This window comes from Macrotis lagotis, chromosome 1, assembly GCF_037893015.1.
Source record: "Macrotis lagotis isolate mMagLag1 chromosome 1, bilby.v1.9.chrom.fasta, whole genome shotgun sequence".
NCBI lineage: Eukaryota > Metazoa > Chordata > Mammalia > Peramelemorphia > Peramelidae > Macrotis > Macrotis lagotis.
Window position 1 is genome coordinate 293,025,353 of NC_133658.1, and position 25,305 is coordinate 293,050,657.

Below are 25,305 nucleotides of genomic sequence, written 5' to 3' on the forward strand. Positions count from 1 at the left end.
AAGAGATCCCAAAATAAAAACTCCAAGAAATATGGTAGACAAATTTCAGAATTTTCAGATAAAGGAAAAAATACTGCAAACTTCCAAAAAAGAAGCAATTTAAATACCAGGGAGTCACAGTCTGGATTATACAGGATTTATCAGCTTTAACATTAAAGGATCAAAAGGCCTGGAATATGATATTCTAGAGGGCAAAGGAGCTTGGATTAGAATAAAAAATCTACTACTCTAAAATTCAGCATATTCTTTTAGGGGGAAAGATGGATTTTCAACGAAATAGGGAACTTTTCAAACTTATCTGATTACAAAACCAGAACTGGACAGAAAATCTGATCTTCAAATACAAGATCCAAAAAATGCATAAAAAGATAAATGGAAAGAAAAAAAATCTTAGTCAATAAGACTAACAAAAAAAATTAGTCAATAAGACTATATGGGGGGGGGCAGCTAGGTGGCATAGTGCATAAAGCACCAGCCCTGGAGTCAGGAGTACCTGGGTTCAATCCAGTCTCAGACACTTAATAATTACCTAGCTGTGTGGCCTTGGGCAAGCCACTTAACCCTGTTTGCCTTGCAAAAACCTTAAAAAAAAAAAAAAGACTAAATGGGAATAGGGCAGCTAGGTGGTGCAGTGGATAGAGCACTGGCCCTGGAATCAGGACCACCTGAGTTCAAATCCAGCCTCAAACACTTATTTTATATCTATATCTATAATTTTTATTACCTATGTGACCCTGGCCAAGTCACTTAACCCCATTGCCTTGCAAAGATCAAAAAAAAAAAAAGACTAAATGAGAAGACAATGCATGTAATTTTTGAGAAGTGGGTATTTCTATTGGAACAAGTGGAGGGTGGGTACTTGGACAGAGGGCATAAGTATAAATTGATCAAGATATGATGTTACTTTAGACCATAAGGGTTGTGTTTCTATTGGGACAGTTGGATGGAGGGTATTGAGAGTGTGAGTTTAAATTGATTATGATGTGATGATGTCTATGGCTCTTGAGAACTGTACTTCTATCAGGATTGTTGAAAGGAATATACTTTGACAGAGGGTGTAGGTATAAGACAGTTATAAAGCAATTAAGACTTGAAAAAAAGATTATAATGGGAGAAGAAGGTAGAGGCATTAGAGGATAATTAGCACCATATGAAGAGGAACAGAGGACCTTTTATAGTTGAGAGAAGAGAGAGTAGAGTAGGGCAAGTGTAAACACTGGGAAATCTTACTCTCAACAGAGTCAGCTCAAAGAGGGAATGATATATATTCCCAATTAGGTTTAGAAATTTATCCTACCCTATAGGGAAGTAAGGGGGCATAGGGAAAAGGACAGTGTGAGAAAGGCAGCAGGCAAAAGCAAAACATTGGTGAGGAAGGATATGGGGAAAGGAGAAAGAAAAGTATAAATACAGGGAAGATAGGATAAAGGGGAAGAAAATGTTTTTTGCATAAATAAAACCAATGCAAACAAGATTAAAAGGAATCCAGAAAGCTGGGAAACAATTTTCACAGCTAGCTTTTCTAGAAGAAATAATGAGCGGACAAACTTTGGAAAAGCCTAGAAAGACTTGCATGAACTGATGCTGAGTGAAGTGATTTGAATCAGGAGAACATTGTATACATTAACAGGAACACTTTGATATGATCAAATATGATGGACACAGCTCCTCTCAGCAATTCAATGATCAAGAATAATACTGAAAGACTTGTTATGGAAAATGCCATTCACATCCAGAAAAAAAAAGCATGAAATTCAAATGCAAACCAAAGCATATTCATTTTTAAAACTTCTTATATGTTGCTTCTTTCTCTGTCATGATCTTTCTTCCCCTCTTAGTTCTACTTCTTTCACAACATGCCTAATATGGAAATGTGTTAAATATAATTGTACATGTACAACCTATATCAGATTGTTTGCTGCCATGGAAGGCAGAGAGAGTGGTAAAAAAATGTGGAATTCAAAGCTTCCAAAAGGATGAATGCTGAAAACTATCTTTGCATGTAATTGGGGGAAAAATAAAGGGAGGAAAAAAAAGAAAAATAGTAGGATTCAATTAAATAGAAAGAGACCACAAAGATGAGAATGAATTTGGCATTTTGTGGGAATGATATGACTGGAGCAAAAGAAGCATTTAGAAATTAGGTTAGAAAGGTAGAACAAGACCAGTCTTATTTATCTGTCTCAGTAGTATCAAATTGATGTTTTAGCTGCCCAGCCATTACTAGAAGTTTTTGAGCTAGAGGGTAATATGATATGTTTTGGCAAAATTAACTTAGGAATAGCAGTATTAATAATGGTGGGTTAGAGGCAAGACTAAGACTAAGAGTGAGGAGGCCAAAAGTTCACATGTAAGTAGTAAGGATCTGAAATGGGACAGATGGGAAAGGCATTACAAAGAAAAACATATGGGATCTGATAAATATGGGAGTGAAGAAAGAGAAAAAATTGGTGATGGCTCAGTATTTTCTTAAAAATGGAAAATGGTTTAAAAAATAGGGAAGTCAGGAAGAAGGTACAATTTTGACAAGGAGATGCTGATGAGATCAGTGAGAGGAAAGAAAGACAACCAAAATTTAAAGTTCTTCTGAAAAAATCAGAATGAGAGATTTGGAAATCATCAGTAGAGATATTGACCAAACAGCAAAAAAAATGACAACTGAAAACTTTAAACTAAGTTATCAAGTACAGAAAGAGAACAAGGAACTTAGTAAAAGGAGGCAGAAGAACGTACAGTCATGTTGAAAAAGCAGAATATTACTGATTCCTGAAGAAGAAAAAGTTCCAAGGAGATAGCAGAGAACGGTATCAATTACTTCAAGGAGGAAGAGAACGAATGATGAAAAAGAAGGCTCTTAGGTTGATCAATTAAAAGGTCACTGATGATCTCTGAAGAGTGTGGGTATAGTGGAAAGGGCAGAAATAAGACTGACTGCCAAGGGTTAAAGAACAAGTAGGGAATGAAGGCAAGCAATCAGGTTTGACAAAGAATAGAAAGGGAGAAATAGGATGGTAACTGATAGGGGCTGTAGGATCAAACAAAGTTTTTTTTTTCCCTTTACTCCCAAGATTGGGAAGATGTGTGTGTGTTTAAAGGTAGAGGGGAAGCAACCAATTGTAAAGAAAAGATTATTATGGTACAAGGTCCTAAAGAAAGCAAAAGGAAGCCACAGAGGAAGTTAGCTTTTAGACAGGATTTCATCTGAATCTGGTGAAAATGAGAAAACATAAAGGCAGAAATATTTTGAGAAGACATTAGATGAAAGCCTGGATGGCCTTAGTCAAATAGGAAGAAGGTAAGTCATTCAATTCATCAACATTTATGCAACACCATTTTGGGCAGCATACTTCCAGTGAAGGTGGAGGGAGGCACTGAAGGCAGGAGGAGACCATGTGTGGCAGGAGGGAAAACTGCGATGGCACAGGGAAGAAAGGAGTCGTCCCTGGAAGAATCATCAGTTTGCGGACATACTCACAGGGGATCGAAAAGCTGCCGAATGGCGTTTGGAAAGTCCCAGTCGTGCCCTGGAAAGCAACCATGGAAAAGGGATTTTTAGAGATTCGGGGACTATGGGAAGAGGGGGGGGAACCTAGAACCCGGGGACTCTCTGCAGGCGGGAAAGGGAAAGTGGATCTGCTCGTTCTAGACTAAGGAAGGCTAGAATAAAGGGTGGAGGTCCCCGGGAATCTCCCAAAGGGGCTGGAGCTTTCTGGGAAAGCGCCGTCTACAGGTGTTGGCTTCTTTAAAGGGCACGGGATGGGTCCACGGGCTCAGGCTGAGAGGGGGGCTTCTGAGGCGGGCGGGGTGTCGGGGGAGGGGCTAGGAAGGACAAGCATTCCTTAAGCGCCCCGTGAGCCGGGCACAGTCCCGCCGGGGTCTCTGGGGCGGGGCCTCGCGGGAGTCCGGTCCCCGCCGCACCTCCGGGGCCCCGGGGCCCGGGGCTCCCCTCCCGAGGGTGTCTGCAGCGCGCGGGCCTCCAGGATTGCCGAGGGGGTGGAGCGGCGCCGGGACACGCTCTCGGAGAAGAGCCGGAGAGGCGCCGCCAGAAGGGAGGTGGCCGCGGCCGGAGGAAGGGCCGCAGCGAAGCCCCGAGGGGGGACGGAGCGGGAAAGCCGGCGCGCACGCGCGCGAGAGGTCGGGGACGGCGCAGGCGCAGACGCCAGGAAGCCGCCCCGCCCTTCGCCCTCCCTATGGGAGGAGCGGGCGCGGCGCGGTGGCTGCCGGATGGAATGCCGCGGTGGTTGCCGGGATCTCGGTGATGTGGCCCCCCCCGCCTTCCCCCTCCCCGACCCGGGATGGCGGACGAGACCCGGCAGAGCAAATTGGCCGCGGCCAAAAAGAAGGTAAACGCTTCTGAGGCGGCCCCTGCCCGCGCCGGCCCGGCCCCGCCCCTTCCTTCCCCGCCGCCCGGGCCCTGGCGGCTCCGCTCCCGATTCAGGCTCTCCCTGCTTCTGCCACATCTCCTCACGTTCCCTTCCGGAGCCCTCCCGCTCCTCCTCCGGGCGCCCCTGCCAGCCCCCCGGCCTCCCTCTCCATCCCCTCGGGGGCTTCGTGGCTGGGCCCGCAGGTCCTGTTCCCGATCCCCCGGGTCGCGCGCCCCGAGCACCCCCGGCCCCTCCGGACTCTCTCAAATCCCCGGCGCCCGCCGCCCCTCCCCCGCCGCCCCCTCGGTGACTTTGGGCCCGTGACCCCCTGTGCCCGGGCCCGGGCCCGTGACGTCAGGCCCAGCTGTTGGCCTCCCGGAAAGGCCTCTCCTCCGCCCCCCGCAACTCACAGCTGGGGCCTGGAGAGGGGTGCCCCCTCCTCGCCCTGGCGCCCCCCGGCTCCACTCCCCCCAAATTCCGATACCCCAAGAGGGGCCCCCAAGGGGAAGGCTTGGGCACGCCAGCTGTGAGGCCTGCCCCGCCCGCTCAGTGGGAACCCGACGCGCCCTTCCCAAACCTCTCCCAGCCTGTTCTACACCCTTCCAACCTGCCTCAGGCCCAGACTTGGGATTCCAGAGTTAGGGATGGGGGGGAAAAGGCATGTGTGAAGGAGCCACATACAGCTAATGTTGTAGAGGTGTGGGGAGGTGGATAATTGTTTGTTTCGAAGCAACCTGTAGGGAGGATTTGGAATGAGGTTAGGTAACCATCCCCCTTCCCACGATGTCATTATATTATAATCTTCTGGCCTGGCAATATGGACAGGATTTTTAAAATTACTACCTCTGGGAAAGTTCTTGAGTCTCTTAGGAACATACTTCAAGAGGAGGCCCAAAGACCTAGAATGACTGCATCACGGAAGTTTCAAAGACCTAACATTGATGATGATAATAATCATGATGAGCAGTGTATATACTAAATTTATCTAGTACCGTGATTCTTACGTTTTCAAAGATTCAAAACATGTTGAGAAGTGAACGAGGGATTGTTTCTGTCCAGATTCCAACTCTCTTGAAAGGTCCATGGTTTTTCCTTTCAACTTTTATAACTCTTATAACCTAAATTCCTAGAGTCACAATCCTTTTCATCCATTGCTCTCTGGGATAAGATGTGTTCATCTTTTTGGTTTGGGAAAGAAGTTACTTTGAGGCCAGGAGGCCTAACTTAAGAGTTAAGACACCTGAGGTTGAGTCCAGGTTCTTACATTTAATTATCTAAGCAAGTCATTTCCCATTCTTTTACCAACTAGTAATGAGGAACATGCTTTGTAAACCTTTAAAGTATCATGATGGTATGATTTACTAAGGAATCTAAACCGTGAATCATTTTTCAGCACCTAGAGAGCCTTTGAGCAAAATTGGAATCCAGACCTAGCTGTTTAACTCCCAGCCACTACATCCTTTCTTCTTGAACCCACCTTATTGTTTAATTTGCATTCCCTTGGGGAAGTAATATCTTGGATCCTGGATTATGTCCCTTACCTTTCCAACCTTAACCTTTTCCATTTTGCAGTTGAAGGAATATCAACAGAAGACTAGTCCCAGTGCTCCAGCAGGAGCCAAAAAGAAAAGGAAAACAAAAGATGGCAATAACCCTGAGACTCCTCCATCTGGTGGTCGGCACTCTCCTGAGGATGTAAGTCATAACTAGAAGCATTTCTTGGAAAGCTGGAAAAAAAAGGAGTGATGTTTGAACTGATGACCTAATTCAGTGGACGATTTTCCTAACTCCAGAAGAAGCCTTACAAATGAAAATGGCTCAAGCCATCTGCCCTTCTCTCTAAGAGATATTAGCAAACATGTGGTAGGAGTGAAATAATGTAATAGACTTGGAAATTAAGAAATCTAGGTTTTTGTCCCATTTCTGCCACTCACTTTGTGTAAGTCACTTCACTCCTCTAGACCTCAGTTAAAAGGAAGTAAAAGAGATATACCAAGTAAACTTGAAGGATACTTCTAGTTGGTTTTTTTTTGTTTTGTTTTGTTTTAGGACTTTTATGATTTTGTGAACTTTCCTTCAACTCTTCTGGATTATATTAACATCTGCCCATAGACAGGCCAAAAATGAAAGTAGGAAGGTTTTCCCCAACCCCTGTCTATGGATTGGGTCCTCACCCTTGCTACCTTCAGTCCTCGTTCTTCCACCCATCCCTTCCATCCTTCCCAACTCTTATCTTCTCCCTCTAAGCCATCTCTCTCTCTCTCTCTCTTCCTCCCTTTTTGTTTCTTCCTTTTCGCCTCTTGTAGATTCAGGACATTCTGAAGGTGCTGGTGTCCGACCTTAACCGTTCCAATGGGGTAGCGCTACCCCCATTGGACAAGCGGAAGGTGAGACAGTGCCGAGGTCCCCTCTCACTGGCTTGCTTTCCCTGCTTTGCATGTTCCCAAGACCTCTGGGTTTTGGTATGATCTCCTGCTTGATTTTTCTGTTGCTGTCATTAACCCATGGCAGCCTGATTACTCCTTCCCGTTCCCCTACTTGGTTGGTTGTGTTTCTCCCCCCCCCATGCCCCTTTGTTACTTGGGAGGAAGTGAAATGCATTCTATAGTAGAGCCAGGAGAGCCTTCTTCAGAAAATTTCTGTTCTATTGATCACAATACAAAATATAAGAAATACCCTAGGTCTACCCTCAGACTATTTGTCTAATTTGGGTGGGATGAAAAAATGTTGCATTTTTATGAATTAATAGATGTAGTTTGATTTGGAGTAAAGAAAGAGATAGTGTATTTGTATTGTAACTGGAGGAATTCCCCCCCCCCCCCCTTAGGAGGGGCCATCTTCTCTGGTAGGAAGGTGTGACAAGTATGTGACAAGTGTGACAGTGAAACAGGCTATTGGGGGTAGAAGTGCTGCTCCAGAGCTCTTATAGGAATAGACTATATTTTTTAAAGAGGAATAAGCTGTCTTACTTATCTGAGATGGTTTTAGTGCTTCCAGGTAGAGGAATGTTTTAAATAATCTTTGATGGGTACTAATAATTATTATGTAGAAATGGGGAGTACCTTCTCTTTTTTGAGGTACTCTAAAAAGTCTCATAAAGAAATTGTTGAGAAGCATAGGAAAAGCATTGTCAGGTAGGCAGAATGAGATGTTGTGATACAAAAAAATGGTGAAGTTAGGTCTGAAGTGTATTGGAAACGAGAAGAAGAGGAGGGAAATTAAAGAATAGAAGAAAGTGATCAGAGTTGTGGAGGAAGATTGGTTTAAATGACTGCTCTGGTCTAGATTGTCAGGGGATTCCAGAGAACAGCCCCCTTTGGAGTGCAGCCCAAATTGCAGCATAGTGGAAGCCCCAGTAGAATTGAGAAAACTGCCTAGTCGGCCTTGATGAGCACTACCAACTGTACTTGGGAATACCAGTTGGCAGGATTCCTTAGGGATTGGGCAGGTTATTGATGGGGGATTGCCAACTCTGAAGGTTCCCTTGGAGGTGAAGTTGGAAGGTGATGGGTGGTGGTTCCCACCTCTTGGATATTCTTCTGTCAAATCAGTTGGCAGGTGATCCATATCAGGAAGTGATATTGGTATTTCTTTCTGTGGCAGCTTGCCCAAGAGATGATTGCCAGACCTGGGAAGTGAAGTTGAGCTAGGGCCAGATCTTGTTTCTGATGACCATGGATAAAGGGATGTTGGTTTTGATGAGGAAGAAATAACTTTTCACACCTAATTGGCCAGGCAGGGAGAGGTAATAGGGTTTATTTTGTCTACTCAAGGAAGAGACAGTGAGGTGTTAGGAGAAAAACTACTGATATATAGAAGTAAGAAAACTTGGGTTCAAATTCAACTCTGCCAATAAGGAGTTATATGACCTCAAGCAAGGCACTTTCCTCTCTAGGCTTAAATTTATTAATGAGACTGGACTAGTTGATTAGTGAGGTTTATTCCATGACTAGGTACTAGCCCCCTTTGCTAGTTAACCAGCTCTCTCCCCTTCCTTTTGGAAATTAATTCATTTAAAATGTATTAAATATCTCTCCTCCATAAAGTACAATGCAAGGTACTGAGGTAGATAAAAACCAAATAAGACATGATTTCCTCAGGGAAATGATAGCTTTAGAGGGTTAGATTGGAGTGATCCACAAATGACTAACACAAAATAGATTTTGACCTGTGTTTAAGAGAGATACAGTCAAAGTGTTATGAGGCTTTGTAAATCACTTTGGAAATCCTGGATCACTCAAATTCCTTTGTTCTCTCTCTCTCTCTCTCTCTCTCTCTCTCTCTCTCTCTCTTTCACTCCCTCTCCCCCCCTCCCTCTCTAGTTTTCTTCTAATTTCTTAGACTCTTTATTCCAAAAGTTTCAAGTCAGGGTAGTCCCAGATCAAGTTGCAAAATTTTGGTAAACTTTGAAGCATTGGTGGGAGAAAGAAAAAGTAGAAAATATATGAAATATATTTTTAACCATCCTTTGCAGAGGATACAGTAACTTAGTGGTGCATTGAAAAAGACCCCACTGGATTTGGAGTCAGGATCTGGATTGAAATCCCAGTGTTACCTGTTACTACCATTTCTTGTACTTTGGCTCAGGTCCTTAGCCTTAGCCTTTCTTGATCTTATTTTCCTTATCTGTAAAATAAATAGCATCCCACCTGTGCTAATTGATGACAAAAATCATAGAAAGTGGAAGGACAGGGAAATAAGCAGAAAAAGTCTTCCCCTTGTTCTTCTGCATTAGGAGAGCGAAATGGGTTTGGAAATTCAAAGAAGCACCTCCATTTTCCACACAAAACAATGCTTTTCCTTCCCTCTCCGTGCTGAAATTTCCCCAGACAGATGCATTTTCCATATCTCCAACTCTTATTCATCCCCACTTCTGTCCAAAACTGGACTTGGTTGGTTAGGATAAAGGTAATCTCATTCTCTTCTCCCAGGGAACTGCTAAGAAGGTGGAGGCCCTTGATGCCCAGTCAGATATCTAACATAAATTATTAGTAGTTATTTGGGCTTTGAATCTCTTTCAGAGATTGCAATTTGGAGTAAGGTTAGGTAGAGCCAGTTAAGGTAAGAGAATTGTATATTATTCCACAGGATACCAGGTTTCCATCTATAATAGTGCTCTGGATCTGCTGCCGCATGCTTGAAATCTCCTAGGTGCTAGGAGTCTAGGGCTTGGACTTGGGCAATCATTGTTCTCTGGCACCTGGAGTTGCTGTTTGACTGAAAGGATTTTTCTGTGGAGGAGAGGTTTGGGTGGTAATAGTAAGATAATGGCAGTTCTCAATTCTAGTTAGGTAATTTTTCTCTGAGAAGACCTGGGTCCAGAAAAATAGCTTGGGAGTGAGGGAATATAGGAAGTAGGGCTGCCAAGCGTGGTTGCATCTGTTTTCATCGTTCCTATGATTCACCACCAGGTAGGCAGCAGAGAGGGTTCTACAAGGTCACTCCTGAAAGTAGACTAGATTTCTTGGAAAGCAGTCTCTTTCCTTTGGTCACGTTCTGCCCTCCTTTTCTGGCATTGTAACTACTAGCCTTTTACTGCCATCTTTTCAGGATTCTAGAAAGAAAAAGGTATATGTGTAAAGGTGATTGTGTTGGCCCTATTCTGAACTCTGGCACTCTCATACTTGCCCCTGAGGACAGAATGGACAGGAACTCGGCTCAGATCCTCGATTGGAGTCTGCAGCCATTACTTTGACTACTGCAAGGGGTATTTACTAATTGAAAAGTATCCATTCATTTTCTCCCTTCACCACCTCCCTTACCACATGTCCCATCTTTCCCCAGAGATCTGTCAGTGGCCTCCTTCCCTGCATGTTACTGTAACCCCCTTGCTCTGTTCTGTAACAGGCATCCAGAGACAGTGCTACTCCTGCCCTGCTGCCTGCAGATGTCACCGTGCCCTTTGGCAGTGCCCATCCCCCCCGTACAAGTCCCCCTTGCCCCACTAGCATGGCCTCGCCTCAGGTTTGTGCTCCTTACCATCCCACTTGTTTTTCATCTCAACTTTGTCCCTGACAACATCATACCTGTCTGATACATGTTTTCCGTTGGGATTTTCCTTTTTTCCCTTTCCCTGGAGCTTGGTTCTCAGAGTCAAGCCTGGGGTGAGTCCAATCTGTGACTTTCTGTCTCATTTAGCTGCCCTTGAGATAGAAGGGAGGGGATGCTGGAATTAGCAGGGCCCTTTCTGTTCTTGAGCGATAATTACACCAGAGTTATGTGACACTACCTTTTTTATTTCCCTCCCAACAGAACTGTGACATGGAGAATGGTCCAAGTCCTATGGATGAAAGCAAGTGAGTGTCTATTAAAGGCAGTTATCTCCCAGAGACCAGGCCTAGGTGTTCAAGTATCTCAGTTTCTGGGCCCTTACTTTTCCCATCCAGTTGTAGTGAATCTCCTTTATGCATGTCTTCCAGATCTCTGTCTTCTACTGAGAGTCTGCGGCAGATCTCAGAACAACTCAATGGTCTTGTTTCCCAGGTAGCATGGGGATTGAGGTAGGGTGGCATATGGGGGCAAGCAGGGAAAGATAGTGTGGTCTGGCAAGTTTGGGGCAGGATTTGAGGTGATTAGTAGAGTCCAATATTGTGTAGGGAGGCAGGGAAATTGAGTTCTGTTTTTATTCAGCTTCTCACTGCAGCTAAGTTGCCCAGTGCATAGAACATTAGATTTTAGACTCAGGAAGACATAAATTCCAATCCTACCTTAAACATTTACTAGCTCTGTGATCTTGGTCAAATCACTTAATTTCTTTCAGTCTTAGTTTTCTTATCTGTAGAGTGGGGATAATCATAGGACCTATCTTCCAGGGATGCTCTGAGACTCAAATGAGTTGTGTAAACATAAATAAAGTACTTTGTAAACCTTAAAACACTCTGTTGATGCTAGGTAGTATTATAAGTTATATAACCTTAGTCAGTTAATGCCACCTTTCTGGACTTCATTTTCTTCCTTTGTATAATGAGGAAGTTAGAAAAGAAGGCTCTGAACTTTTTTCTGTGTCATAGACCCCTTTGACAGTCTGGTAAAACAAAATAAAATTCATAGGATTATAAAGAAAACCTATATTGAGCCATAGCTATCAAAATATTTTTTAAAACAAGTTTATGGACCCCAGGATGGAAACTTCAAACCAGAGGATCTCCAAATTAGTTTTGTGTGCGCATACATAACATATATGTGTGAAAAGTAAAGGAAGTTGGAGGATATGGGAATATTGAGGCCAAGGAAAATCCCAATTGAAATTCTTTCTTCCAGTCCACATCTTATATCAATGGGGAGGGCCCAGTGTCTTCTACCAACATGAAGGATCTGGAGGTAAGTGGCCCAGGGCTTTGGTGAGCTAGCCTAAAGACTAGACTCTCATCTTTTAGTTATAGTGGGAAGTAGAGTGTCTTGTCCCTGGGAAAATTGTCTTAGCTGTTCCCTCATCCTAATGATTATTCTTTCCACTTCTACCCCAATACTTTCTTTGTTTCTTCCTCCTCTCTGCATGCGCCTCAGAGTCGGTATCAAGAGCTAGCAGTAGCCCTGGATTCCAGCAATCTAACAAACAAACAGCTCGGTAGCAAGATAGAGGAATTGGTAAGATCCCAGCATGGTCACAACTTCTCTTACCTTGCTCTCAGTCTCCAGTTTTCCCTAGGGGGCTTACAATAAGATCCCAGCAATTATTAGAACTAGGAGAGAATTTTGGATTTGGGGTGGCCTAAGCTAGGATGCCAAAAAAAAAAATGGGGATTAGTTCTTCACTATCAGGTTTCTAAAGCCTTGAGCATGTAGTGTGGCTGTTTCTGTTTGCTGCTTTCCTAACATTTCCCCCAGGTTGCTTCCTAGACCCTCCTACTACTTGCCTTTTCTCCCACTTTCTCTGGGAGGTATTAAGATATAGAGAAAAGAGCCCTGGATTGAAAGTCAGCCTCTGTGTGGCAGCATTGTGATCTTATTTTGACACTTCACCCCTCTGGGTTTCAGTTTTTTTCCTCTGTAAAATGAGGAGTATACACAGTTCTGTTTTGCTCTTTTTCATTTGTTGAAATATTTGTATTTATTGACAGTTAAATTCCTAATAAATGGGAGGGGTTCAGGTTGACAAGGCAATCTGGAGATTGCTTTTGTAGATGATTGTCCTCTAGAATGGACAGTCTGTTATCTGAATTCTGGCCTTCTAGGAGTAATAGTATAGTCAGTAATCACTACTCCCTTGGGAAACCCCAGAGGGGGTTTGTATGTGCACATAGACGTATGTGAGTATATAAAAATGAAGATGTCCCCAAAATGAAGAGTCCAGTCTAGGTCTGTCTAGGCCCTGGGAATTTTTCCTTCCATCAGTATAGACACACTAGATACTTCTTAGGAGAACAACGCCTTGTTTTTGCTCTTCCCACAGAAACAGCAGAACCAGGAGGCCCTGGATCAGTTGGAGAAGGTAAAATGACTATCCACTTTGTACAGGTGTCTTAGATTAGAGCCTGCAGCTCAGTAGACCTATCATCTGCCCCCTATGCTAGGAGCCTCCTTTGACAATATATTTCTACTGCTGGTAACTGATCTTTCTTCCACAGGAGAAGAAAGAATTTGAGCAGAAGTTTGCCAAGGAGCAGGGAGCCCTAAGGGAACAGTTACAGGTAAATGGATGTGAGAAGACAAAAGTTCCTGTGATTCCCAAGGAAATTCTTCTCTTACTTTTCTCTTCTTCTTAAAGGTTCATATCCAGACCATCGGGATTCTTGTGTCAGAGAAGACAGAGCTACAGACAGCTCTGGCCCACACACAGCAGGCTGCCCGCCAGAAGTCAGGTAGAAAAAGGTTCTTATCCTTACTGAAAACTGACCTAAAGGGCCCTGCCCTCCCCTCCCCTCGGTTATGCAGTTCCTTGATTCTGCCCTCTTTTTCCTTTCTAGAGTTGACCCCCATGTAGTGTTCTCATCTTACACTCTTGGAGTTGGAAGGAAACCTTGCTCTTATTTCTTATTCTTATTCATTTTAGGAGAGTCAGAAGATTTGGCCAACCGCTTGCAGTCTTCCCGTCAGCGTGTTGGGGAGTTGGAGCGGACACTTTCTTCTGTGTCTACACAGCAGAAGCAGGCTGACAGGGTGAGCTCACCTTACAGTAACTTCAATGCTTGTTCTTCAGTAGGGATGTGAGTTTCTTGTTCATGCTATGTAGCTTATTAGAACCAGGTCCTTGAATGAGTAGGCAACGTGTGGTATATTTGAAAAAGCTTTAGGCTTAGGAATCAACCTGCCTAGATCCAAGTTTCATCTAAGGTACTCCATATCTGAGTGAACATGGGGAAAGTAACGTAGTATCTGAATCTCTATTTATCTGTAAAATGAGTATAACATCTGACCCCATAAACATCACTGGGTTTGTAAGGTTCCATTGGGATCATGAATATGAAAGTGTTTTGGAAAGAAGCACTTAATAAAATGAATTTATTATCAGCATGAATAAAAAGCAGTTTCCTGAGTTTTTGCCTTCTCCCACTGTTTGACCACCTTCACTCTGTTTGCAGTGTAACAAGGAGTTAACTAAGGAGCGGGATGCTCTCAAACTGGAACTATACAAGCACAGGTTAGTGGGCTAGTCCTGAACCTTAGTTTCTTCCAAAGAGTCAGGTTTAGCTCCCTATTCTAGTTCTGGCACAAACTTAATAAATGACTTGGGCCCACATTTCCACTTTTGTGAAATAGAGGAGTAAATAATTTCAGTAGTCTCAAATTTTAAGATTCTGTGCGTCTTTGGAGGGGTTGTGGAGGGTTGCGATGTATGTTCCTAGTAGTTCCCTGACATCCTCTGTCCTACCCCTTGCCTTTACTCCACACTGGTGCCTGTCCCAGCAAGAGCAGTGAGGAGCTGAAGCAACAACACTCAGAGCTAGAAGAGAAGCTCCGAGTGCTAGTGGCAGAGAAGGCAGCTACACAGATGGAGGTAGAGGAGCTGCACAAGAAACTGGAGATGACAGAGCTGATGTTGCAACAGGTAACAGTAGGAAAGGCATGCCAGGGAACCCAAGCCCCTTCAACCATTTGCCCAGCCCCAGAATTCCAAGGTGGGCCTGGAGTTTCTACTGAGTAGCAGTTTAGAGGAGAGAAGTAGAGATCATTTAGTTTAGCATATACCTAGACAGGAATCTCTTTTACCATTTGAAAATCCATTTGAAAAGCCTGCAGTTGGGGATCAAGAACTCACCTGCTTCTGAGGCAGGCCATTCCATTTCTTACTACTTTTATTGTTGGGTGTTTTACTTCTATTGAGCCATAACCTGCTGCTCCTTATCTTTGATTGGTTGCTCCTTGTTCTGCCCTCTGAAACCAAGTTATTTGAGTTTAAGACAGCTATCACAACCTAGATGTAATATTAGGCTTCCAAGTCTTTAAATAAATCCTCCTTTGTCATGTTTTCAAGTCCCCCTCACCCTGTGGCCCTCTTTTTGATATTTTTTAGTTTAGAAGTTCTTTATCTGGAACTGATAACTAAATTTCTATATAATTGATTTCCTTTATAATCCTATGTATTTCCTTTTATGCATTTAAAAACCTTATTCTGAGAAGGGGTCTAGAGACTTCCACAGACTGCCCAAGAGATCTGTGATATAAAGAGAAGAATTCCTAGTCGAATTAGCCTTTCCTAGAATGTGGTTCCCAGAACTGGACATAATAACATGTTGGCCAAGTACATTGAGCCCTACACTCTTTTGTGGACACTGCTTCTGTCAGTGCAACCTGAGATCATATGAGCATTTTTGTGGTTGCCCTGTCACATAGCTGACTCATTAGTTTTGCAGTTCATGAAAACTCCTGTCTCTCCATATGGACTGCTCTCCATATGAGATGTGGTTCTTAGGCAGCCACTGACTGACTAGCTGTCTAACTTGGGCATCTTACTTCCTGCTGTTTCAGCAGCTCTAAATTGGGCCTCTGTTCTACCTGACTTAGATGTTATAAGGTGGGGATTCACTGCTGACCCTCTCTGATTCTTTTTCATCTAGTTTTCCAGTCAATCCGGTGCTCCTGATAGTAACCAACAGCTACAGCAGGCCCTAGAAGAGCGAATGCAACTAGAGACCCATGTGGGCCAGGTGAGCAGACAGAGATGAAGGAAGTTTAATTCCTAGGTGACTATTATTGCCCCTGGCCATTCTCCTCCAATTTCTTTTCCTTTCCTTCACCCAGCTGTTGGAGTCATTGCAGCAGCTTCAGGCAGAGAGGGATCAGTATGCAGAGAAGTTGAAGGAGGAGGGTGCCATCTGGCAACAGCGGGTGCAGCAACTTTCAGAACAGGTTGGAACTGCAGAAGAATCTAAAAACTTTGCAAGAAAAGAAGGCTTGGGTGTGGAGGGAAGGTGAGAGTTGGGGAAGGAAAACTTCATGTCCTAGGTTCTCCCTCATCATCTCTCCTTACTGTGCTGTGGACAGGTGCGGATTCTGGGGGAGGAGAAAGAACACAGTGTGAACCAGATGCAGGAGCTAGAGACCAGCTTGGCAGAACTGAAGAGCCAGTCTGGTAGGCTGGGGCTAGGAAAGCCAGGGGAGGGTGACAGGGATAGGGGACATATGACACAATGGTTGAATGAGACATTTTATTAGGAGGGAGCATCGGAAGCACTGGTAGGATACTGTGCTCAACTTGGGCTCCCCAATCCCTATTGGTAGTCAACAGGTGGTGATGTTCTTAGAGTTTTCAATGGGAGAGTGGTATAGGGAACCCTTCTATCTTAGAAACTGGAAATTTGAAGTCTGGCTGGAATTGGAGAGCCCAGCATCCAGATGTCCCCCTGTATTCCAGTCAGAAATCCCATGGACTTTTCCATTTAAATTATAGCCCTCCCCTTTAGGGTTGAGGACAAGAAAATGCTGTCTCTCTCTCTTACTACCACCTTATCACAGGCTGTGATTTGAACTTTAAGAAAATCTCTTAAATTACCAGGTGGAAAGATTCTAACTTTTAGCATTCTGACTTCAGAAGACCCAAATTCTAGTTCTAATAGTGGATTGTATAATGTTGGGCATTATACAGGGCCTTGATTTCTTTGTTTATAAAATGGGGGTGATAACACTTGCCCTACCTTTTTCACATGAGTGTAAGAGAGGATTCCTTAAAGTATTTTTTGAAAATTATTGCTCCTCTCATGTTTTGCTCTAAGCCCCTGTCCTTCTTATGTAACCCATAGGGACTGGGACTTGAGAGCCAAGTAACTGATGGAGGGTTTTGTGTGTTTGAGGATGAGAAGCAATTGGAAATCCTTGTTCTTCTCTTTGTTAGCAGTGCCCCCAGCCCCAGAGCCCCCAACTGGCCCTTCAGAGGCAGAACAAAGACTGCAAGAAGAGGCAGAGCGACTTCAGAAAGAACTTGAGGGCCTGGCAGGGCAGCTCCGTGCCCAGGTTCAGGACAATGAAGGTCTCAGCCGCCTAAATCGAGAGCAGGAAGAGAGGCTGCTAGAACTGGAACGGGCAGCTGAGCGCTGGGGAGAGCAAGCAGCAGAGCGGGAACAGATCCTGGAGAGCATGCAGAGTGATCGCACTACCATCAGCCGGGCCCTCACCCAGAACCGGGAGCTAAAGGAGCAGCTGGCAGAACTACAGAATGGCTTTGTCAAACTGGTATGTGGCCCATCTCCTCACTGTCTCTTCTCTTGCCCATCCCTCCTTCCATGCTAAGACTCTTGGGCAACTACTTATCAATCCCCATTTTATTGGAGGAGCTGAGACCCGAAGGGAAAAGTGACTTCTTTAAGAGCACTACTTCCCCTAGTAACAGTACTAAGACTAAAACTTGAGTCTCTTCTCTCCTAGTGTGCTCTCCTATCCATGCATGAACTCCCCTTACCTCTCACATTATCTGTCAATCTTTTCTGTTGCTAAATCTAACCACAGACTCTCAAACCAACCTCAGTGACCCTAGTGTACACTGTGGTCCCTTCCTCTATGGACTCAGTTGATTACTAGTGACTGCTTTCTATCTTATGTCTCCAGACCAATGAAAACATGGAAGTTACAAGTGCTCTGCAGTCAGAGCAGCATGTCAAGAAGGAACTTGCCAAGAAGCTGGGGCAGCTACAGGAAAAGCTGGGGGAACTGAAAGAGACGGTAAGCCAGTGTTGGATAAGCTTCCTTTGAAAAGGGATGGGGAAAATAGAGTTCTTTGGATGTGTGTAACATTGTATGGGGTCAATGGGATGGGGCTAGCTGAGCAAAGAGAAGCAAACACATAGGCAATCAGGCACCATTCACAGTAGGCACTCAGAGGTGTTGATTGTAATTAAAAAGTGGTCAGAGGTGTCTGAATGAATCTCATTCCATCCTTGGGGAGGATCAGAATAATTTGGGGGAAAATGAGGCTCCTGTTTGGGGTGGGGGAGATGTAGGCCCATTTTGAGGGGTAGGGAAATGTAGGCCCTTGTTGGGCATAGGTAAGTAGGCAAAGCCTTGGAAGATGGATGAGGAGGAACTAGAAGGTCCTGATTTCATTGAATTCCTGGAGGGCTGTTAAACCATGGGGGCAGTAAGCAGTGAAGGACACTCTCTAGAAATTGGCTTGGCCATTGTTGCTCCCTACCTGGCTCTAGAAGTGAGAAAAAGCTGGGCATTTGTCTGACTGCCCCCTAGGAGGGCTCCACCCAAGACAAGACCAGAGACTGGAGGTCAGGCTGGACAGGGCTGTGGACAGGGTCTCCCACCCCTACTTCTCAATGGGTGCTGGACCTCAGTAGTGCCCCCTCATAGATGGAGTTGAAGAACCAGGAAGCCCAGGGGCTTCAGGAACAGCGGGATCAGTATCTGGGCCACCTGCAGCAATACGTGGCAGCCTACCAGCAGCTGGCCACCGAGAAGGATGAACTTCACAAACAGTTCCTACTGCAGACCCAGCTCATGGACCGACTGCAGCATGAGGAAGTACAGGGGAAGGTAGCAGCTGACTTGGCCCGCCAGGAACTGCTACAGACTCAGGTGAGAAGGAATTTGGTTCCCTTCACAAGGGGCAGGGGGTGCAAGGCTTAAAAGCTGACACCATCCCTTTCCCCCACACAGGAGCGCCTGGAGGCTGCTACCCAAGAAAACCAGCAGCTGCAGGCCCAGCTCAGCCTTATGCCAGAACCCAGGGAAGGTGAGTTGTAACCACGTTCCTACTAGAGATGATAGAAGGGGGACATTTCCTAGAACCATAGATTCACACACACACACACACACACACACCACACACCTAGTAGAGCTAGAAGAAATCTTGGAAATCATCTTGGTCTGGTCCCCTCATACAAATAAGTAACCTGAAATCCAAAGAGATGAAGCAATTTGTCCAAAGGCACACAGCCACTTTGTAGCAGGTTTAGGATTAAAATCCTGTTTGGCATTAATTACCAGTCCAGTGATTTTCCTTCTATTTTCATACTGCCTCTCCGGGTACTCCAACAGGAGAGGAGTTGGTAACCGAAGAAGAAATGGAGGATGCTACTCGACCAGCATTAAGTATACCTGAGGACTTTGAAAATCGAGAGGCCATGGTGAGCATGATTTTCTCCCTGACTGCCTAGCTATGACATTTTTCCTCTTTCTATTTTGAGCTGATTCCCAAGCCCATCAGAATACCTTCTAATAACTGTGCTCAGTCTTTCCCCATCCCCATCCCCATGCTTTCTGCCCTCATTCAAAACTGTCCCCACTGGTACTCTTCACCAGCTCTCCCAATCCTGCCTTTCTTACTCTAGGTGACATTCCTGAATTCAGTTTTATCAAGTATGGAAGAAGAGAGGAATCGGCTGTGCCAGCAGCTAAAGGAACAGCGACTACGATGCCGGCATCTGGCTCGGGAGGTGGGCCGGCCTCAGCAACAGCCCAGCCCTTCCTCCCAAGTGCTGAGTGGGGACAATGTGCCCAGGGAAGTGCACCAGGCATTGCAGGCTGCCATGGAGAAGTTGCAGGTGAGGTTCCCAAGGTGTGCAGAGGAGAGTTAGAGAGGAACCAAATTTGGTATTCCTACAATGTGGAGTTGACCCTTTTGGGGGCCTTAGGCCCGATTCACAGAACTGATGCAGGAGAAGGTGGATCTTCGGGAAAGAGTGGAAGAACTGGAGCATCGTTGCATCCAGCTTTCTGGAGAAACAGACACCATTGGTGAGGAAAGAAGTGAAAGTGGGAAAGAAGTGAAAGAAGGATGGGGGTGGGGGTTGGGAGAAGAATAAGCTAGGTAGCAATGGGGGAAGGGTTAGATATGACTGATGGGGAGATAGGTATGGAGGGAGGCCATGTAGGTATGTGACAGAAGCAGATTAAATGATCTGTTGTCAGGGAGTCCAGGGTGTTGAAGAGTCTCACCTTAATTGGCTATTCTGTCCCTATCCCAGGTGAATACATTGCACTATATCAGAGCCAGAGGGCTGTGCTGAAGGAGAGACATCGGGAGAAAGAGGAATATATTAGCCGGCTGGCCCAAGACAAAGAGGAGATGAAGGTAAACCATTACTACCATTACTAACTCCCTGAGAAGAAGAGACAGGTCACCCTTCAGGATCCAGCCTCTTTGTTCTCAGAATCTTTGTCCACTTTCCTACCTAGATTAAGGAATGGAATCAGGCCAGGATAAGTCCAATAGCTTAGTCTCTCCTTTTCTGTTGCTAGATGAAGCTTCTGGAACTGCAGGAGTTGGTGTTACGGCTAGTGGGTGAGCGAAATGAGTGGTTCAACAAGTTCCTGGCTGTCACTCAGGCACCTCCAGGGCCTACTGGGGAGAGCATCCCTAATCCTGTCCCTGAAGGCCACCTGGATCTCAGTTCTGACAAAGAGGGTGAGTGGAACATGGGAAAGCAGATACAGGAGCAGACTCTTGGACTTAAGAATACAATAGCAATGGAGGGGAGTCATAGGCTGCCAAGTATCTTAAAACCCTGTCTCTCCCAGGCCTTCGGGAAGTGAGCCTGGCAGATGAGGCGGAGCTTGTGTCTGCTGTGAGTGAACCCCCCTTGAGCCAGCCTTGCCCAGATGATCCCACAGCTCAGCAGATCATGCAATTGTTGCGGGAGATCCAGAACCCCAGGGATCGGGCAGGGGGCTTGGGAGAAAACCCTTGTATCCCCTTCTTCTACAGAGCTGATGAGAATGATGAGGTCAAGATCATGGTGATCTAACAGTGGGGTGATAGGAAGAAGTGGACTGGGCCGAAAGCCAAGGGCAACAGGACCCTTTGTGCCCCCCCCACCTCCAACTCTAGAATAGCTAGGTGGGCTCAAGGGAATGAGGGTCTCCTCTTTCACCCTTGGCTTCTGGAGTGGGGAGGGTACACAGGTTAGCATAGGACCCCTTGATGCCCACTCCACAGGGCTGTTTATCCCTCCCTAGGCCTGAGTCTTATTTCGTTCCAGCCAAAACAGAGCAAGTGGCTGAATAAAGGCTGTTTGTTTGGAAGGCCTGGGACTTGGCTCACCTCTCTGGGGGACAGGGAGTGGCTGGAGGTTCTTGGTGGGTATGGGGCAAGAAGGTACCACCTCATCCAAGTTGGCATCTCATTTTGCTCCTTGTGGCTTGGGGTAGCAGTAGACAGCACTTTTGGTGGGCATCAGGGTGAGCAAGGCTTGCAACAGTTAATGGGATAGGTCAGCAGAAGGGGCAGGGACTCCATTGGGCAAGGGAGCAAGCTTTGTGGCCCTTGAGTGTACATACTGTATCTGTGTAACATTTTGTATATTCTGGGGTGGGCCAACAGAGGGCAGACACCCCTGAGCAGGCTACCATCCTGTATGATAGACTTGAAGCAGGACAGGTTTAATATGGAGCAATGTTCTAATAATTATTTGGGGGAAAATGGGGAAACTATTTATTGGTGGCACAATGCAGGGGAAGGAAGAGGGGACGGGGTTCTAGTTCCTGGGTGATTCGACTCCTGTTTTCTTTTGCTTTTCTCTTTCGGAATAAATGAATTCAGCCAATATTGTCAGTCCTGTGTCTTCCTGACCTGTGGCTCCTAGGCTAATTTGTCATTAGAGATTCTAGTTGATTTTAACCTCCTTTTCCCTGATAACAGCTCTAGGTTGTGCTTACTATGGGCCTGGCTTTTCCATCCTTAATTCTATCCAGCTTAAGTAACATGGGTCATCCTGCTGCTCTCCTCTTTGCCATGTTACCTTCTAAACCTAACTGCTTTCCCATGGGTTTCTTCTCTGGGGCTTAGCCAGCAGAGGGAGAAGTTTATCTGGCATAGTAGGTCTATTGTTCTATGAGATAGGCACAGATACAACATGTGCCTAAGGTACACTTTAATATCTCCAAAAAGAGTGGAATCGTGTCATTCTTTAAATTTGTATTTTTAAGTAAAATTTAATTAATTTTTACAATTAAGTTTGTTTCCTTTGTGATTGGATTAATTCCATTCAAATCTGTTTGTTTTTGTTTTGTTTTTTGGGGTTTTTTTAGGTTTTTTTGCAAGGCAATGGGGTTAAGTGGCTTGCCCAAGGCCACACAACTAGGTAATTATTAAGTGTCTGAGACCAGATTTGAACCCAGGTACTTCTGACTCCAGGGCTGGTGCTTTATCCACTGTGCCACCTAGCTGCCCATTCCATTCATTCTGTAAACCTTAAAAAAAATTTCCCTGGTTACACATACTGGTCAAATATTCTACACATTCCTTTTGTTCAGGATGAGTCAGTCCATCCTTGAAACCCTTGGACCAGAAAAGGTCTTCAATCAGGAAATGTTAAGAGATAGAAGGTAGAAATCCTCTAGTCCAATCCCCATCGTTTTATAAAAGGGGAAAGTGTTTCTTCTTTGGTCCATCAAGAAGTCAGTGCCAGCCAGAATGTAAACCTTCTCAGGCCAAAGGCTTTTTCTACACATTATTTTATGGTGCTATCTCATGCTAGTTCCTGGTTTTCCAAAAAAGCTCAGAGCTGGGGACTCCTCTTTTAAGTCCTTTGGCAGCTGACTGCTATTTTGGAGCCCAACAATTCCAAGGGTTTCTTTGGGCTGGAGGAAAGGACAATCCCAGTCCTTTTCCCAAGTCAGTATCACTATTCCTCAAGTGCTATTTTACTTTTTCCTTTTCACCCTGGAGCTAGTGCCCAGATCTCACTCCCCCATACACCCTAGTTAACAGAGCAGCCCAACCAATGCAAGTTTGGTGTCATACAGAAATGAGTTTTATTCTCAGCCAAGAGACAGCGCAACAGATAGAAGTGACGGAACCATAGCAGTCACTGGTACAGCACCCACACATCCACAGGAAGGGGGAGTGCCCTGCTGTCCCAGGCATGGTGAGACAGTGAGGCTCGAGAAACATCCAGGCAGATGGAACACTTTTGGGGGTGGGGAATCCAGAGCAACAACATCCCCTTCTACTTGGGCAACAAAACCACAAGGACAGCAGATGGTTTGACTTCCAACCTGAGCAAGGTTGTGTTCCTCTATATATATATACATATATATATTATATATATGTATGTGTATTTCTAGATATTTATAGAAGTTTTGGATGAGAGAGATACCACAGAGGGGGCATTTTCTGAGCACAGGTTTTCATTAATGTCACACCTGGATATATGTTAGCTCACAACTATGACAGACCAAATCATGAAGAAATCTGGGAGGGTAGCCACCATCAGTCACAGAACAGCAAGAGGGTTAGGGACAGGGTATCACCGAGGAGTAAGGAGCTTGGTTATAGGTCGAAGGGGGGTCTAGGGCTCTCAGGACGGGATGGACTTGCCTGACCCGCTCGGCTGGCAGTTGAAGAGAAAATAGGAAGGAAAGAAAAGGAAGGGAAGAAAACTGATAAGGCAGGAAAACCATAGATGTGACCAAAACCCTTTCCCACCCCACCAATTGTAGCAGTTGAATAGGACAGAAAGGGAACTGATTTGCAAGGAAAAAGGAGAGAAAGCACTGGAATGGAAAGGGAAGGTAGGAACATCCAAAATTAGCAAAGAATCGGCTTTGGCAGGGAGTTGGGAAAGGCTAGGTAGGTTCTACCCTCTGCACACATACATACAGTGTCCACTTCACACACTCATTGCACCCAAGGCATCGCACCAGAAGCTGCATAGTAACATGCTCTACCTCCTACATCCCCACAGTCCCAGACCTAACCCTGATTGCCCTGAAGAGGCCCAGAAGGCCCCTGCCATCCATCCTTGTTTTAAGATCCCACCCAATTGGAAATGTGGATTTAAAGTGTGGAAAACACTGGCTGATGAGGGTTAAGTCTAAAGGTGAGGCTCCAGGGGCAGACAGCTGAGGATGCATCTGTCCCCTCAGGCAATAACAGCCTCCGTGGTAGGGTCAGAACCTAAAGGTTCCTCCCTGAGTGTGATCATACAATGGGTGCCAGTGGCCTACAGGCCTCAAAGTTATATGTCTAAGAGGGGAGACTCAGCCGGTCGGGGGACAGCAGGTCGCGTAGGTGAGGCCGGGCCCTTCCTGCTGGGGAGAAGCAGAGTTAAGAGTCAGTGGGGCACAAATATGTAGGAGAGATTAGTGGTGCTCTGAGCTGCTTCACTTTATGCCCGGAAGCCCAGGTTGGGGCATCGGGAAAATTCCCAGGCCAAATCATTAGGTAGGGCTCATGAGCTCAGGCTACTGCTGCTCTCTTTTCTCCAAATGCTGGTTATCCCACAGGGTACCCAGGCAAAGATCTAATTGCCCTTGGGCAACCCAAGAGGATGTATCTGTCCCTATGGTCCACACAGCACCACACCAGGGCTGAGAAAGCTACCCTTGGTTTGACAGCATATGCCCACCCAGGCACTGGCTGAAGAGATACCAGTAGGCAACTGGAGCAGCAGACACAACAAATACACCCATGTGAACTAGATCAACGGTATGAGAAGCTCTACAAGACTAGAGAGAATATCAGGATCTCTAACATAATCATTAAGGATCAAGGTTAGAGTTGAGGAATACAGCTGGTGTACCAACATGACCAGCATGGTGTTCCCAAGAGAGGGTTAACCTGAGCAAGGGAGTGCAGAGCCTATAGTCACTATAGTGACTCCCACTGTGGGCCTCAACTTTAGCACGTTTGTCCTAGAAGCAGCCTCCAAGAGATTAGGAGCTTTCCAAAATTGGACTGGGACATCTAGGCTTCTAGTGGTGCTTTTCTATCAATCTCATGGACTTTTAATCACTACGTGGGTTTACTGCTGCCTTCCTGAGCCCTGTTCATCATCAGTGGGAAATGAGAGTATTAGATCCTAGAAATTCTCTGGAGACCAGATCACAGGCTTTCAGGTACTTTGTTATTCTAGACCCAAGGGTGGAGAGGTATTCTCATTCTAAGATCCAAACCCAAAAGACTCAAGCTTTCCCTAGAAACCCAAGTTCAAATGACCTTTCAGCCACTAGGCTGAAACCCCACCACACTCTTCCAACACCATCCTCTGACACCGGAAAGACTATATGGAAGGATCCCTAAACAGAGCTTATGCTGGTCTTGACAGGTTCTCTCTCTCTCTCTCCCCTGTTTGACTCCTCTATGGGAGTGCCTGCCTGCCTGCCCTACCTTCCCTGGGCATGGCACCAAAGCTTTGAGACCCAGAAAGTGGGCAAATGGCTGAGAAAGGTGAGAATGAGTCAGAGGTGATAAGGTAGTGTCCATAGAGGGCCAAGAGTGCAGAAAGAAGAGATCTGGAGCTGGAGGAGGGACTGGGTAGGACATCTGTTTAGAGCTGGGAGCCTGGCTTCCATGCCCTCTGCCTGGCCCTCTGTGGCTGCCACCTCCCAAGGCAGGGAGCTGGCAAGAGTCAGGGGGCAGAGGATGGGACACACTGATTCATGCAGCACAGGCTGGGGAGACCAGCACCTACCGTGGCGGGAGTCCTCAGGGGTCACTGATAGTGATTCTGAAAGACAACACGAAATCAACAGGGCAGTTCACATTGATCAATGCAAGGGGCCAGGCTGGGCTGTTGGCAGGGGAGACACACACCCACACCGCGCAGCCCACGGACAC

At 45.7% G+C, this 25,305-nt stretch overlaps 2 protein-coding genes across 8 annotated transcripts in view; one reads left to right on the forward strand and one right to left on the reverse strand.

The window, feature by feature from the left end:
• The first annotated feature begins 4,202 nt into the window (after nucleotides 1-4,202).
• On the forward strand, nucleotides 4,203-21,289 carry GOLGA2 (golgin A2). 7 transcript variants are annotated; one of them, XM_074211040.1, is made up of 27 exons: nucleotides 4,203-4,343; nucleotides 5,937-6,059; nucleotides 6,671-6,751; nucleotides 10,212-10,328; nucleotides 10,617-10,660; nucleotides 10,784-10,847; nucleotides 11,625-11,684; nucleotides 11,871-11,951; nucleotides 12,757-12,795; nucleotides 12,932-12,994; nucleotides 13,072-13,165; nucleotides 13,357-13,463; nucleotides 13,886-13,944; nucleotides 14,211-14,352; nucleotides 15,362-15,451; nucleotides 15,546-15,653; nucleotides 15,789-15,876; nucleotides 16,639-16,973; nucleotides 17,346-17,459; nucleotides 18,096-18,320; nucleotides 18,402-18,477; nucleotides 18,783-18,871; nucleotides 19,076-19,288; nucleotides 19,379-19,481; nucleotides 19,712-19,818; nucleotides 19,986-20,151; nucleotides 20,265-21,289. In XM_074211040.1, exons 1-27 carry the CDS (start codon nucleotides 4,296-4,298, stop codon nucleotides 20,489-20,491), a joined length of 3,063 nt encoding a protein of 1,020 aa, XP_074067141.1. In that variant the 5' UTR covers nucleotides 4,203-4,295; the 3' UTR covers nucleotides 20,492-21,289. The 7 variants fall into 7 exon arrangements, with proteins under 7 accessions (XP_074067141.1, XP_074067143.1, XP_074067140.1 ...); XM_074211039.1 differs by having other exon boundaries at nucleotides 4,204-4,343; nucleotides 16,636-16,973; XM_074211042.1 differs by lacking the exon at nucleotides 11,871-11,951 and having other exon boundaries at nucleotides 16,636-16,973.
• A 434-nt stretch (nucleotides 21,290-21,723) lies between these two features.
• DNM1 (dynamin 1) overlaps nucleotides 21,724-25,305 on the reverse strand; it is a 59,791-nt gene continuing 56,209 nt past the window's right edge. Inside the window, 2 exon segments of the mRNA XM_074211049.1 lie at nucleotides 21,724-23,077; nucleotides 25,160-25,195. Of these exon segments, the coding sequence (XP_074067150.1) occupies nucleotides 22,980-23,077; nucleotides 25,160-25,195 (134 nt within the window). The 3' untranslated portion in view covers nucleotides 21,724-22,979.